The sequence below is a fragment of the Octodon degus genome, unplaced genomic scaffold, assembly GCF_000260255.1.
Source record: "Octodon degus isolate 3935 unplaced genomic scaffold, OctDeg1.0 scaffold00011, whole genome shotgun sequence".
NCBI classification, from domain to species: domain Eukaryota; kingdom Metazoa; phylum Chordata; class Mammalia; order Rodentia; family Octodontidae; genus Octodon; species Octodon degus.
Window position 1 is genome coordinate 8,253,232 of NW_004524587.1, and position 15,039 is coordinate 8,268,270.

Consider the following 15,039-nt stretch of genomic DNA (forward strand, 5'->3'; position numbering starts at 1 on the left):
GTCTTGGCAATCTGCCTTGACTCTTCCCAGTCTCCTGTACCCAGGGAAGACTGCTTTGTACCAACACCTCTAGCTGGAACAAAACACTTACCTGACAGGAGTGAAGACACTGATGCTGCTACTGAAGCTCGAGTTACAAGAGCCACTTGGGCCTCCTGGGAGAGGAAGAGAAACAGGTGACATGAAAGTTGTCTGATCTTTTGAATAAACAAGATCCTAGGTAGAAAAACGCTCAAGACTCTCCTCTCCAGCTCCCATACCTTGATTTAAGTTCTTGAAAAGTCACAGGGCCCTGGAGCCCCGAGGACGCAATGCCTGTTTAGTCTGCCCCCATGCTTTCCTAATAGTACAACTTCTAAGCTGCTAGGCACAGTGACCTCGAAGAGGAGATTCTAGTGCTGGGCATGGCTGGGCAATCTCAGACATGTTTATTGGCTGAAGGGCAATGGATGGGAAATGACTTTTGGATGTTTAACATCCTCAGCCATCAGAGAATGGAAATCAATTCTCCATTCCCAATGAATGATGTTACTTCATACCACTAAGGTGGCTAAAATAAAAAAAAGAGAACAAGTGCTGGTGAGAATGTGGAGAAATAGGAACCTTTTTATACTGGTGGCAGGAGTACAGACTATTTGGAAAACAGTCTGGCAGATCCTCAAAAGGCTAAGCACAGAGGCATCATAAGATCATTCAACTCCTAGATATACACTAAAGAGAAATGAAAACATGCACACAGAAGCCTGCGGTGTTATCTACAGTTCTCAGAACGTGCAACCCCAGGGTCTACCAACTGATGAACCGTAAATGAAGTATGGCTTAGAAAAAAGGAATGAAGTATTCATATATCTTAAAACATGAACTTTGAAAACTGTGCTAAGTGAGAGAAGCCAATCATGAAAGACAATAAATATACCATGTGATCCCATTCCTAGGAAATGTCCTGAACAGACAAATGTGTAGAGACAGAAAGTGGATTAGAGGTTGTTCTATGGGGGAAGAGGACTCTTTTTAGGGCTATGAAAATGTTCTAAAGTTGACCGTGGTAGCGATTATATAGCTCTGATAGACAAACATCAGTGAACTGCACAACCTACATTGGGTGAATTGTATGGTACGTGAATTATCTCAACAAAGGATAAAAATGACTTTGGGAAAAGACGGTCAACTGCATTCTGCCCAGGTCTTTCTCCATGTGGCCTGTCTCTAGTATTTAACATAACACTGCTGGCTAGAACAGGATCTACTTGGCATCAACAATATATTTTTCCCATTTAAGGAATAACCTTAAAATTCCAACCTTGGGGGCTGGTGAGATGGCTCAGTGGTCTAAAGCACCTACTTAGAACAAGCTTAGCAAAGCACAGGGACCGCGGTTCAATCTCCCAGCACCACATGCCAGCCAGCCCCGCCCCCAGGTGGGCTGAGCTGGCCATACACGCGGGCGCGCGCGCGCACACACACACACACACACAAATAAATAAACTTAAAAAAAATAAAATTCCAACCTTTTTTTTTTGGCATCTAATTAAGCTTCCTAAAGATCTGAGACATTCTGGATCTGGAAGGCGGCCAGAAGGACCCCATTCTAGTGTCAGCCCTGGCCCAGGTGTTGCTGCAGCGCTTCTTACAGGCCATCAACAAAGAGGGAGTGGGCCGGGCCAGAGTGTGGTGCGGTGCTGAGGGCCGGTGGCAATCAGGAAAAATGCCAGCGTACACTAACTGATTTACAGAATGCCACATGACCGTTGGGCCCCCAATTTTCTCAAATATACAGTAAGACTAACACTACCTACATTTGCTTGATATTTTCAAGTAGTTTCTTGGGTATTTTCCTAAATAAAAAACCCCTACCTTTTTATTTTGAAAATTTAGATTTATGAAAAGGCTGAAAAAATAATAAATTCTCTGTATACCCTCCCACCTAACATTAGCTGCCTCTGATGTTAACATCGTACTTTCCCATAGCTCAACTGTCAAAGCGAGAGTGAACGCTGGCATAGTATCGCTAACTCCACTCTACGGCTAACTTGACTGTCACCAAGATGTTCACTCCAGTCTTTTGCATTCCAAGACCCCACTGCTAGCTGTCACATCTCCCGTGTCTCCTCCAACCTCGGGCAGCGCTTAGACTTTCCATGTCTTTCATGATGCTGGCACCTTGGAAGAACTGTTCAGCTGCTTTGCAGATCTCTCCACTTGGGTTTGTCTCATGTTTTCTTTCTTTTATTATTATTTTAATGTATTTGGTACAGGGTCTCACTATGCACCTTGGATTCATAGTGATTCTCCTATTTCAGCCTCCCCAGCACTGGGATTTCAGGCATGTGCCACCATACCCGGTCTTGGTGGCTGGCTTAGTGTGCCCAGGGCAGGGCCGGCATGGCATGTGGTACTAGGGACTGAACTTGGGTTCTTGCACTTGCCTAGGCAGGTGCTTAGATCACTAAGCTATCTCTGTGGCCCTGTCTCATGTGTTCTTGTAAGCTGATGAAGTGAGGCATTTTGGGAGAATCCCACCAAAGGCTCTTGGGAGATGCTGACCTCATTGCCTACTGATGTTACTATTGTCTTTGAGTTTCTCCCTGTGAAAATAGTTCTCTTTCTCTTGGTGAGAAGATACGTCAGATTAGACAAGTATCCTGCTGTTGCCTTCAAACACCCACTTACTGACCCTAGCAGCTACTGGTGGAACTTGCCAACAACAGAAGTGGTGGCATTTGCCTAATGGGGAGCTTCTATTTGCTTCTACTTTTATCAATTGGAATTTTTCTCTGAGGAAGAACTGTCTCTTCTCTGTTACTCATTAATTCACTCAGTTATAGCATCATGGATGCATGGATACTTATTCTGTGAGGCATAAATGAAAACGATGATTACATTTATACTGTTATTCAAATAATGCCAGTCTTGGCCCCCGCAAAGTTTTAAATTACACAAATAAAACACAGCCTAAAAATCTCCAAACAAATCAAGTCTTTATATAGTGCCCTTTGAGGAGTGAACCATGGTCTTTCTTCTGTAGTCAAGAGGCCTTTACTTCTCTATTCGACAGAAGAGGTCCACACAGCCACCTGTACCTATAGCCCCAGAGGAGAAGGGGCTACTGGTGGAAGGGATGCAGCACTAAGGCAGGGGCAGGGTGTGTGGACGTGCTGGTCCACACAGCCTGGTGTCCCTCTGCTAGGCCAGGGCCCAGGTGAGGAGGAAGTGTCGGTGATCCTGGGCAGGACAGATGAACGGACACGGCAGGGGGCTTCCACGCTCCCAGAAGTCACCCTGCCTCACAGCTCATAGAAACCCACATATTTACAGACACTACAACAGGACGCATTCATTCAGACAGCCTCTGTACTGTCAGAACTCATCTCCCATGCTTCCTCTGAACAACGGTTCCCTGCAGACCTACGGCAGAGGTCAGGCACACTGTATTTTCACAGATCCCTTCAAGCTGCCCTTTAGGAAGGTTCTACTGACTCATTCGCACTTCCAAATGGAAGAGCAGTCATCCCCCGAGGCCTCACACAGGGATGTTAGTAATCTCTCAAATGTTTGCCAACTCGCTGAGTAAAATGGAAGCCTTGCTTTATTCTGCAATCTGCTGCTTCCCTGTGCCACTGAGCATCTCGTGTTGTCCTTTTTAAAAATTTATGTATTTATTACAGGGTCTCTCTATATAGCTCGAACTTGTAGCAATCCTCCTGTCTCAGCCTCCCCAGCACTGGCATTACAAGTGTGTGCCATCATGTCTGGTTTCCATGGCCAGCTTGTGGGGGAGGGGCGGCAGCGGTGATGACAAAGACGATGAGACACACACACACACACACACACACACACACACACACACGGCACGTAGTACTGGGGATCAAACCCAGATCCTTGCGCTTGCAAGGCAGGCGCTTAGACTGCTATCTGAGCTATCTCCCCAGCCCTGTTCTTTTGTATAAACTTCCTCCTTGAAGAGCTGGAGAAGGACGTGCAGCACCTGTGAGCAGGGCCACAGGGCCTCCCCAGTCCCACTGTGGCCTGGCTTTGGACCCTGCCTCTCCTATGGATTAGCTGTGCGACCTTGGGCAAGGTCATTTCCCTTTGCTTCCTGTTCTGGGTGAGGTGGGACACACCTGTAATCCCAGCACTCAGGAGGCTGAGACAGGAAGATTGCCATATACTCAAGGCTATCCTGGCCTACATAGTGAGACCTTGCCTGAGAAAATAAAAATGCATTGTCCTAACACCATCATTATACCTTAGGAAGGAACAAAAGCTAAGTCCTGAAGATTACAGATACCCATCCAGGGCCTCAAATGATGGGGGAGTGACAGTGTCTGCACCACGGACACGTTCAACTGACAAGACCTGACACTCATGAGGTGTTCAATGTGATTCCTGGTGCATCCTAAAAGCCACATTTGTCACAAAAATAATAGGTGACTTCATCACAAACATTCACATCTCCTCTCCTTGGGTTTTCTCCACATGATTGAAAGGGGCTATTTCTTGTGCTGGATGTTATCTCTGACAGCTTTTTTGGGGGGTTATATTAGGTTTATTTATTTATTTTTGTATTGGGAATTGAACTAAGGACCTTGCACTTGCCAGGCAGGCTGTGCCCCTGAGCTATATTCCTGACCCATAGATTTTTAATTTTTAATAGAGTATATTGGATTTTTTGCTTTATAATTTTTCTTGTGATTCTTGATTAAGAACTTTTTTATTTTTATTTTTTATTTTGTATTTTAGGGCAGGGTCTAAAGGGTGTTTAGGGTCTCACTACTAGATCAGACTCGTAGTGATCCACCTGGTAACAGCTTCTCATGAGCTGGGATTACAGGCGCGCGCCACCACACCCAGTCTCAACTGCTGTCTCAGTGTGCCCCTGGGGCGGGCCCAATTAAGAACTTCTTACCAAGAAATTTTGAACTTGAGTCTGTTTATTTATTTATTTCAGTATTGGGGATCGAACTTGGGACCTTGTGCATGCCAGGCAAAGCCTGTTTAAGTAGCACTATTTACAGGGAAATCAGGGGACATGAGACTGCAGACCTACAAGAAAACAGGTAAGCGTGAGGGACTTTTGTCAGAGCCACAGAGGAAGCAAGCACACCTGCCCTAATTTCCTAATTAAAAAAGGAAAACTCTGAGCCAGGTGCAGCAGTAGGCACCTGCAGTCACAGCTCCTGCGGAGGAGAGCCTGTCTCAGAAAGAAGGAAAGAAAAGTTTCTTGCCTGCCTGCGCCTCGCCTGTGAGCGAGGTCTCGCTCCATTTCCCTGCCCCTGCTTCATGGTGAGTCCTGCTCCCTCCCTCCACTCAGGACACTCTTGTCATGCTATCCCACTGTCTACAGAACCTGCTTGTAGGGTCGCTGCTGCCCCCACACGGCTGCGTCCAGCACCCTGGGTCCCTGTCCTGCTTCCCTACACCCCTGCCTGTAAAATCTCTGTGCAGTTTCCTTCTACTCCTGGGGCTGCCCCTATCCTTAGCTGGCTCCTTGTTCCCTCACTCCACACACTGGTGTCCCCAGGCCAGTCCTGGGCCCTCAGCTTCTCATCCCATCCTCCACCTTCTGAGTGCTGATCTTTGGCCCGGCCCTTGCCCTGAACCCCAGCCTGGCGACCCCAAGGCGCCATCTGTATGTGTACAGGCATCAGAAACCCAGCATGTTCTCATCCTAAACTCATCTACAAACCTGCTGCTGGCTTGTTCCCCCGCACCTCAGTAAGTGGTCCCCTCACCTTGCAGTCACCCTGACTTCCTTCCCTCACTCCACAGGCAAACCGGCCAGCAAGGAGCCACTGCCTTTGTGAAGATCCCTCCTGACACCATCCTCTCTTGTTGGGTAAGTGACTCTGCACACGGCAGCTGGAGTCTGTGAAAACTCAAGGCTGCCCGTGAGTTCCTCTTCTCACACCCTGCGACAGCTCCGTGTCATTCTCATTTAGGGCCATGTAAGCTCACCTGATGAGGCCCAGGCCCTCTCACTGTACCACAGCTCCTCCCATTCTGAGGAGCACCCTGCTCTCCTTGCCTTTCTGGAGTCACGCAGGTACACCACACCCACCACCACCCGGGAGGTTCTGCAAGGGCGCCTCTCCCTGCTTGGAATATTTGCTATCCATGAACCACCCTCTCTCCCTCCTCTAGTCTTTGCTTAAAAGTAACTTTGCTAGTGAGGGCTTCTCTGAGGAATCCTTTCTTGAGTACCCTAGGGTTCCCCCCACCCCCAAGATTGAACCCAGGGCCTCTATTCTCAGCCTATGTTTTATTTCAAGGTAGGGTTTTGCTAAATCACCAATTTGCTTAGGCTGGGTTCAAACTTGCCATCTTCCTGGCTATGCCTCTCAGAATACTGGGATTACAGGTATATGCCACCCTGCCTCGCTTAGGTTTCTTTTTACTTGGGGTTTTCAACAGCATTTCTTCTTATAGAAAGAAAAAGCCTTACCTACATCCTAATTATATCCTAAAGGTAGGCTTTTAAAATAAATGTTTTAAGGCTCTTGACATATGCTATGAGATGTATCTGGCAGGCTGGGTCACTTGTTTACTGTCTGCCTTGCCCAGCAGAAATGCCAGCTCCCAGAGGACAGTGATGTTTGTCTGTCTGCTGTATCTTCTCCATCTCCTGTCCCAAAGCTTCCCGTGTGAGCCCACATCCCCAGGCACAGGGCTTCTCAATCTAGTTTGTCTTCCTGGGAACCCTGCTTATCCTTGGAGACCCACTTCAGCTGGTGGGGTTGGAAATTAGTTTAAGTGAGCTGGAAGGCACTCAGCAGTATGTACCAAGAACCTTAAAAGTTTAAGACTTTATTCACAGGAAGTAATTATGAATGTGAGATTTTTCTGTAAGAAGGTTCTTTTTAGCAGGGATTATAAGATTAAGATAAAGCTAGAAGCAGGGGGATGTAAATGATGTACAAGGGGAGGCTGGCTAAATGAATTATGGCATCCTCTACCTAATGCAAAGATATAAAGTGTTTTATATGAATAGGAAAGCCAATCTCAAACAAATAATGCAATTATAAAGTGCACCCCAAACACAAAAGGAGAATTTGAACTACCTATTTCAGAGACCAATTTTATTAATATGTCTAATTATACAGTATTAGCTACATATTTGTGGTTTGAAAAACGGTGGTGGAAATAACCCAAACGTCTATCACCCGAGGGGTCTGCGCCCCGTGTTACCACAGGCAAGTCATATGAGGCTCTGCCTGAGCTCCTGGCAGGGCACCGTGGAGGCTGGGGTCTGTGCACTTGTGTGCATGGGTGGATCTGACTGACCCTTACAGCCGGGTCCAGTGAAAGTGCTGACAAACCCTGTCCACCCTCAGCTTTGCAGATGGATGGGTTTCATTATATGCACACTGTGGAGGTCACAGCCTCCCACTGGAAATCCTCCTAAGAGCCCCCGCTCCTCACCTGCCATGTGCACTTCTGTCCCCACCCTCCCCGAACCCGCGTCTGGAATCCACCATGGGCCCATTAGCACCTGGATGGTGCTGACGATAAGATACATGAGTAAAAGCTCTGGACTCATGCCTTGCTATATAAATATGGATTTTAATCACTTTTCAAATTATTGATGGTGTGAAATCATACCACCCAACCATTCTGCTTTATACTTTATTTATTTATTTGGTATAGGATCTTGCTACACATCTCAGACTGGCAGTGATCCTCCTGTCTCAGCCTTACCAGCACTGGGATTACAGGTGTGCACCACACCAGGGGGCCGGCACAACATGCAGTACTGGGGATCGAACCCAGGTCCTTGTGCTAGCCAGGCAGGCACTTCGACCACTGGGCTATCTTCCCAGCCATCTGCTTTATACTTTTAGAACAGTATTCAATAAATTATGTCAAATGATCAACATTACTATATAATAAACTTTGTGTTAGGTCAGGGTTCCCAACTTTCTTGACACTAGGGTCTGATTTTCATGGAAGACAATTTTTCTATGAACTGAGAAGGGAGAAGGTTTATTTTTTAAAATTTACATTTAGGGCTGGGGAGATGGCTCGGTAGAATAAGCGCATCCCTGGCAAGCGCAAGGGCCTGAGTTCAATCCCTTGTTCTGCCAAAACAAAACAAAACAAAAAAAAACACCCCTACAAAACAAAACATAAAATTTAAATTTAAGTTTTAAAATTTAAGTAAGTTAAAATTTAATTAAAATTAATTTAGTTTAAAGATGGCATGGTGGCCAAACCTGCAATCCCAGTGCTGGGGAGGCTGAAATAGGAAGATCATTATGAGTCCGAGCTGCGTTGAGAGACCCTGTACCAAATACATTAAAATAAAGTTTTTGTATTAGATTCTCATAAGAGGTCTGTAGTCTAGATCCCATCCATGTCCAGTTCACAGCACGGTTCAGGTTCGTATGAGTATCTAAAGCCCCAGCTAATCTGATAAGAGGCAGAGCTCAGGCCAAGCCAGGCCAGGCCAGATCATGATGTTTGGTAGGTTAGGCTTAATAAATGCATTTTTTTCGTGGGGAGCCAGTACTGGGGATTGAACTCGGGATCTTGTGCTTGCCAGGCAGGCTCTGTATCAGTGAGCTATATCCCCGGCCCCAAATGTACTGTTGACTTATGATATTTTCAAGTCATGATGCATTTATCAGGACACAACCTTATACAGACCCTCCCCCACATTAAACAACACTAAAGCACCTATGATTGTTTGCCACATGCCATACACACAAATAAATACTTTGAAACTCTCAATCACGCTACAGGCTAAGAGTTATCACTATTACCTTCCTTAATAAAAAGGAATCTGAGCCTGAGAAAGGCTAAGCAGCCGCTGAAAGGCAACAGACACAGAGCGAGCAGAGCCCAGGCTCACAGTCCTGTTGTCTGAATCCTGGACTTTTTGCTGTGACATCGGAGACAATCAGGAGGCATGATGCAGGGAGGGTACGCGGGACACCTGAAGTGCTGAAGGAACTCAGAAGCAGGGAAAGGAGGCCGCAGAGAGGAAGGCTCCTCTCTAATGGCAGGGCCAAGGTAGGTTGCAGCAGGTGCAGAGGGGCTGGGGGCAGTGGGCACAAGGCAGGGGGTTCCCTGACTGCAGGCCGTTCTGGAGGCTGGGGTCTGGGCCCATGCTGCATGCATGTGTGCGTGCATGTGTGGGTATGTACGAGCCAGATGCGCACACACGCAGAGCTCGGCCTGGAGGCGTGCCATGAAGAGCTGTGGCTGCATCAGAATAGACCTGAGCCCAGCAGAGAGACACAAAATGAGCAGGAGGCTCCTGTCACTGCCAGCTGGACCGGCAGGAGCCGAAAGAGAGGCTGGGACGAGCTTGCCCAGTACTAGCTGGATCCTCCCTCCCTCTTGGCTTGCTGGGACTCTCCTCTTAGTGGAAGCCTGCTGATTAGTTACAAGCTGAGCAGGGCTGAGAGTTGATGTGAAGCTGTCAAATTAGCTGTTGCCATCTCTGGGAACTACTATAAAGTGTGCTTTTCATCGCTAAAGTGCTGTTTATGAGGCAGTAAAATCCAGAGCCAAACTGCCTGAACGTATCCTGGTTTAGGGTAATATTTTCCTGAGTAGGCAGCTGCTTAAAGAATGTTATAAAAACTATCTAAAAGGGAAAAGAAGTTGCATTGGCCGGGAATCGAACCCGGGCCTCCCGCGTGGCAGGCGAGAATTCTACCACTGAACCACCAATGCTCTGGCTCACACAGTGTGTCAGCTGCTGCCATGACTCACAAAACGGAGCACTTCCTGCCCAGACAGCTTGGCTGCTGCCACATGAGCAGACAGGGTGGGGCAAAGGCTGCCAGCTCCACTTCCAGGAAAGAGGCATCTGTATACGCATTTACTGTTCTTTCTTTTAACTGAATACAATCCTACACTTTAAAGAGTATACCCACGTGGTTGTTAGTATATTCACAAAGCTGTGTATTCAGTCATCACAACTTCATTCCAGAATATTTCACTGTTCCCAAGAGAAACCAGGCTCTGCTAGCAGTCAGTCTCTGCACCCTTTTCTCCCTCAGCCCAGGTGAGCACTGCTCTATTTTGTGACTCTAGATGAAGAGGGGCTAACATTCACATCAAGTCAAAAAAAGCAAAGCAAAGCAAAGAAACTCCCAAACAATCCATCATCAAACATCCTCAAAAGCAAGATGTGTAATTCTTTAAGATGCATGATTTTAATTATCTATTAAAAACTTTAAAATGTGCCCAAATGCTGATACTGATTATCTCTAGTAGGACCAATCTTTGTAGTTTTCTCTACTTTGCAAATTTTCTAAAATAAGAATACCCCCCCCCCAAAGAATAAAATACTCATGGAGCAGTAAAGTTTACAAACTATCAAATTATGTTTATTCCTAAGATTCTTCTATTTTTCCCCAGTAAGAAAGCTCTTTCTTTGAAAGGTCTGCACTCACACTTAACTCTCTAAGTGTTTTTTCCCCTTAAAGCTGCCAAGAAAAGCATGCATTGGCCGGGAATCGAACCCGGGCCTCCCGCGTGGCAGGCGAGAATTCTACCACTGAACCACCAATGCTCCAACTGTGTGCTGCCCTGCCTCCAGCTGTTTTGCAGCTCACTGTGGTGATGGCACAGATGTAACCTGACACCCAAGACAGGTCCAATGAGGAATGCTGCTCAGTTCCACCAGCCAAACCCACGGGAGGTGGCTACAGCCTCACATTCTGCTCTGATATTCAGAAGGGATCCATGAAGGGCACCAGGGGACAAGGCTCTAGCAGTTCTGCGGCTCCTGGACAAGGTTCTAGACACTACTCTGTTATTCTTAAGGACTGGAGTAGGGCGTGCATCCATCTACTCTGGCTGGTTCTGCACAGGAGGACGTCAGCCGAGAGCTGATCAGTGATCTCCATCACAAAACAGGGGGCCAAGAAATACAAAAATGTCTGGACTCCTCTCAACAGAGACAAACCTCAGGCCCCAGTCAGTATAAAAATCATTATCTTTTTCTTTTCTGAGACACGGAATTGCTATGTAGTTCAGGCGGCCTTGAACTTACTATGTAACCCAGGCTGGCCTCAAAACTGCGACCCTCCTGTCTCAGGCTCTTAAGTGCTGAGATAACAGGCATATACGGCCCCTGACCAAAAAAAAAAAAAAGGTTTGATTTCATAAACAACAACAATGACAACAGTCTAAAAGGAGCGCAAAACAATTGCTTCTTTTTTCTTTAAAAAGGCACAGATTTGGGCAGTAGAATTCCCAGGTAATGAATAGAGCAAAGTCTCCTCAACCCTTTCTCAGAAAGACTGCTATGGTACAGGGAGCTGAACGGCTGGAAGCTGACAGCCAGGCGTCCAATGGTGCAGCCTGCTTCTCCTGCTATGCTCTGATTTACTGTGGCTGACCTGAGGGAGATGGGCAACTTTGAAGCAGGAAGGGCTTGGGGAAGACCGCCTGGGTTCTGACCCAACCCCACAGTTCAGTAGCCTCCAGAGCCTGAAGAGTGAGGATAACAACAGTTCCTACCTCACTGGGCAGTTGCCAGAATTAAATGAGGTAACGTACATAAGGGAGGCTGTTAAGTGAGTCTCGGCCACCAACGGAGGTGAGGGTGGGGGCAGACTACTCACCATTGGCTGTCCCCGTCTGCTTTTCCACAGAATCCTCAGGGTTGGGTTCTGTCTGCCTCTGCACTGCTGACTTCAGCTCATCTGGCTCATCATCCTCAGGGGTGACCAGCTTCATCAGGCTCTGGTTGCACACATTGGCCACCTCCTTGATGCCTGTGTCCGCTGATGTAAGGAGGCCACTGATCTTCTTGGTCAGGGGCTTAGTCTTTGTCCAACCTGAGTCCCTGGTCTCCTGGCCATGCTGGTGCCCCTGTGAGATGCTTTCTTTTGGAGGGCCCCTCCTGGTGGTCTCACTTCAACAGGATCTCTCTACCCAAAGTGCAGCAGGGTGAGCTCAGAGGGGCAGAACCTGGTACCTGGGAGAGCTGCTCCCCATTTGCAAGTAACAGGTGAGGACCACAGTCAGCCAGCATTACATCCCCAACTCTCTGTACCCACATTCAGCTCCACTAGTCCTCACTGGACTGTTTGGAGTGATGGATCCTGAGGGAGTCCCCCTTCCTAGAACCCTCCATTTCATGCCCTCCTTCGGGGCTGCCCTTGCTCCTCTCCTGAGTGAAGGATACTTTTCTTGCGGTCGTCGTAGGCCAGACAGGGCAAGACAGCAGTCAGGATCCCAGAGGAATAGGGCAGCATCACCCGGCCAGCCAGCTGGATGAACTCCCGCATCCAGCACATGGCTGTCAGCTGGATCAGGTCATCTGGAAGGAGCATCAGTGGGAGCTGGGGGGATCAGCATGCACAGCCAGAGTGCTCCCTCCTGCCACAGATGCAGGATGGGATGGGGCTCCAAGGGAACGCAGGGCTTCACTGCTTTGGCCTCATCAATACTCCCTTACTATGGTGAGTAAAAGGCATCTCTACCCTCCGTGGGTCCACGCCCCTCTGTAATGTGACTTTGTTTTTCCTTTCATTAAGAAGCGGAGTCTCTTTCCCTGCCCTTGAATCAGGACTGGCCATGGTACTCTGGCCAATAGCAGACAGTGACAGTGATGGTGTGCTGCTTTCAGCCTAAGTCTCAAGAGACCTTGCCCACATCTGTCACTCTTGGAACACTGCTTAGGTCCCCTAGTTGGGTGAGATGTCTGCACTAGCTGTCCCCACCACCCAGTGGACAGGCAGCTACCTGCCATGCATGACTGAGGCTAATGGATACATGATCCTTAAGCATCATTCCAGTTCTCAATGCTGAGGACAAGCTTGCAGTAAGAAAGTTTCCAGGGGAAGGAAAAGGCCTCCATGTCTAGAGTACCCCATCTCTCCTCCAGGCCCACCGCTTCTGGGCCCCCTCCTAACCTTCACTGAAGCTGGGATGTGACAGGGTTGGCAGCAGCCATGTGGCCTTTGTACTCACCTGTGGTCTGGCAGTGGATTACCAGGATGTTGGCCATCTCAGCAAACTTAACACTGGAAGGGTTCTTCTTAATTTCTTTCAAGAATTCTCCAAGAACTACCTCGCACCTACCAGTGAGAAAAGGAGGAGGAATATACTGCCTGAGTCAGACAGGGCCAAGGAGGCCCCAGCCAGCACCCACTGCTGTTCTAGGTCAGCCACCTGGGGAGTGGCCGCTATGCAGAGCCGGGGCTGAAGCGCTCTCAGCTCCTCAAGCAGGAAGCCCAGAAGGGGCCTGGGCAAGCGTGCACCCTCAGGGCTCCCAGCACAGGGTAACAGGCTATCCTTCCCTTTACTCACATTTTCCGAATCTCTTTGCCATTATCGCCCAGGATCTGGAAGAGTCCATCCAGGATCTCTGGTAGGTAATCCAGCAGGTTAATGTCTGGCACAGACTCCAGAACCAGGATCTGACCCAGGGGAAGCAGGGGGAGGGAGTGTTAGCTCAGGCCAAGGGCCTCCTCTCCTCACCACTCCCTCGGGACCCAGGCAAGGAGGGTGTCCCTGTGCAAGTTCGCGTTATAGCACTGCCAGTGTCCACAGGGAGGCTGCCTGCAGTGATCACCTTTGTTCAATGTACAGGAAATGGTAGTTTGACTGCAAAGGCCTCTGGTTGCTTGAGGAAGGAAAAAGGTGACTGCTGGAGGCTTCATAGTGCAGTCTGGGTGTTTTCTGAGACAAGGAGAGACTCATATCCCTTTAGGAACAAACTGGATGGGCTTTAGGGGCAAAGCTGGACGAAGAGTTTCAGGACTGTCAGGAGTCAGTGGCCACCACAGTGTAACAGGGAGGTGGCTGCTTCTTCTATTTTTTTTTTTTAATGTATTTGGTACAGGGTCTTGCTATGCAGCTTGGACTTGTAGTGATCCTCCTGTTTCAGCATCCCCAGTACTGGGATTATAGGTGTGTGCCACCACACCTGGTCTTGGTGGCTGGTTCAGTGTGCCTGGGGGTGGGGCCAGCCCAGCATGTGGTACTGGGGAGCGAACCCTGTCCCTGTGCTTGCCAGGCAGGTGCTTAGTCCACTGAGCTATCTCCATGGCCCCCAGGGAGGCTTCCTGCAACAGAAAGACCTGCCAAGGATGTGCCCGGGAGCAATGTGCCTCCACCAGAGCCTCGGAGGCAGGAGAAGCGCTGTCTGGGCAGGACTTACCCAGGAGATGATGAACTGCCGCGCATACTGGTTGTTGGAGTAAATTCTCTCCCGCAACAAGGGGATGAAGCTCACCAGGTCGAATTTGTTGCTCTCAGTCACAATGTCCTGTGGATTAAATGAGTGGGAGCTGCTGGCAGCCAGAGGGCAGGACTGCCCATCTGGCTAACTACTGGCTCTGGGATGGCTCCAGGGGCCAGGAACTGAAGGATGGAAATGGCAGAGCCCGAGCTAGGTGGGACGAGTCCCTGGAAAATCTACCCTGTCACAAGCCAATCAAGGCTCAGAACACTAACTGGATGGCACAACCCTGTTCCTGTGGGCTGGACAGAACTGTTACCAGAAGAGTGATGTGCAGGGTGAGCTTCTTTGCACTGTGTGGGGGCATTTGCCATAGAAATGAACAAACAATAGTACATTTTACTACATAAAAATTTTAAAAATTAAATTAGGACCAATACTCCTGAGAATAGAATCTCTAAGATGGACAGACAGAAGGAACAGCTTCTAAAAGCAGAAGTGGGGATGGCGTATAAATACCTTTAAAAGGCGGTCTAGGAGCTCAGATCCACTTTTCACATTGGGGTCTGGGTCAGCAGCCAACTACGAGGCCCAGAAATAGGAGAGAAACGAGGCAATGGTCACTGCCAAATATAAGGCAACAAATCTACTGCAAACTCATAGCCAAGGCCACGGCGCAGCTCAGAATAGCAAGGGGTTCCTCAGTGAGTGAAGCTGAGAAAGGCTGGGAAGGGGGAGAGCAAACCAGAACTGGGCTGAGGAACAAGGCCGTAGGGCTCCCCACCCCACTCAGAGCGCCCGCCCGGGGGCATTTCTGTGCCCTACCATGACCAGCTCAGGTGGCTGCTCCCCCTTGGCCTTCCCACCTCAACATCTTTGGTCCCCCAGTGCTG

The 15,039-nt window shown here is 48.6% G+C and overlaps 1 protein-coding gene and 2 non-coding genes across 3 annotated transcripts in view; all 3 read right to left on the minus strand.

Moving 5' to 3' along the window:
• Vac14 (Vac14, PIKFYVE complex component) overlaps positions 1-15,039 on the minus strand; it is a 105,986-nt gene that overhangs the window by 74,048 nt on the left and 16,899 nt on the right. The window contains exons 4-10 of the mRNA XM_004625798.2: positions 14,666-14,728; positions 14,126-14,233; positions 13,273-13,382; positions 12,934-13,040; positions 12,146-12,280; positions 11,580-11,732; positions 92-155 (exon numbers count right to left, since the gene is read on the minus strand). Of these exons, the coding sequence (XP_004625855.1) occupies positions 92-155; positions 11,580-11,732; positions 12,146-12,280; positions 12,934-13,040; positions 13,273-13,382; positions 14,126-14,233; positions 14,666-14,728 (740 nt within the window). The remainder of the gene's footprint in view (positions 1-91; positions 156-11,579; positions 11,733-12,145; positions 12,281-12,933; positions 13,041-13,272; positions 13,383-14,125; positions 14,234-14,665; positions 14,729-15,039) is intronic.
• Trnag-gcc lies at positions 9,608-9,678 on the minus strand. Its single transcript has one exon. It is a non-coding gene; the product is annotated as a tRNA-Gly (tRNA).
• Trnag-gcc lies at positions 10,452-10,522 on the minus strand. The gene has a single exon. It is a non-coding gene; the product is annotated as a tRNA-Gly (tRNA).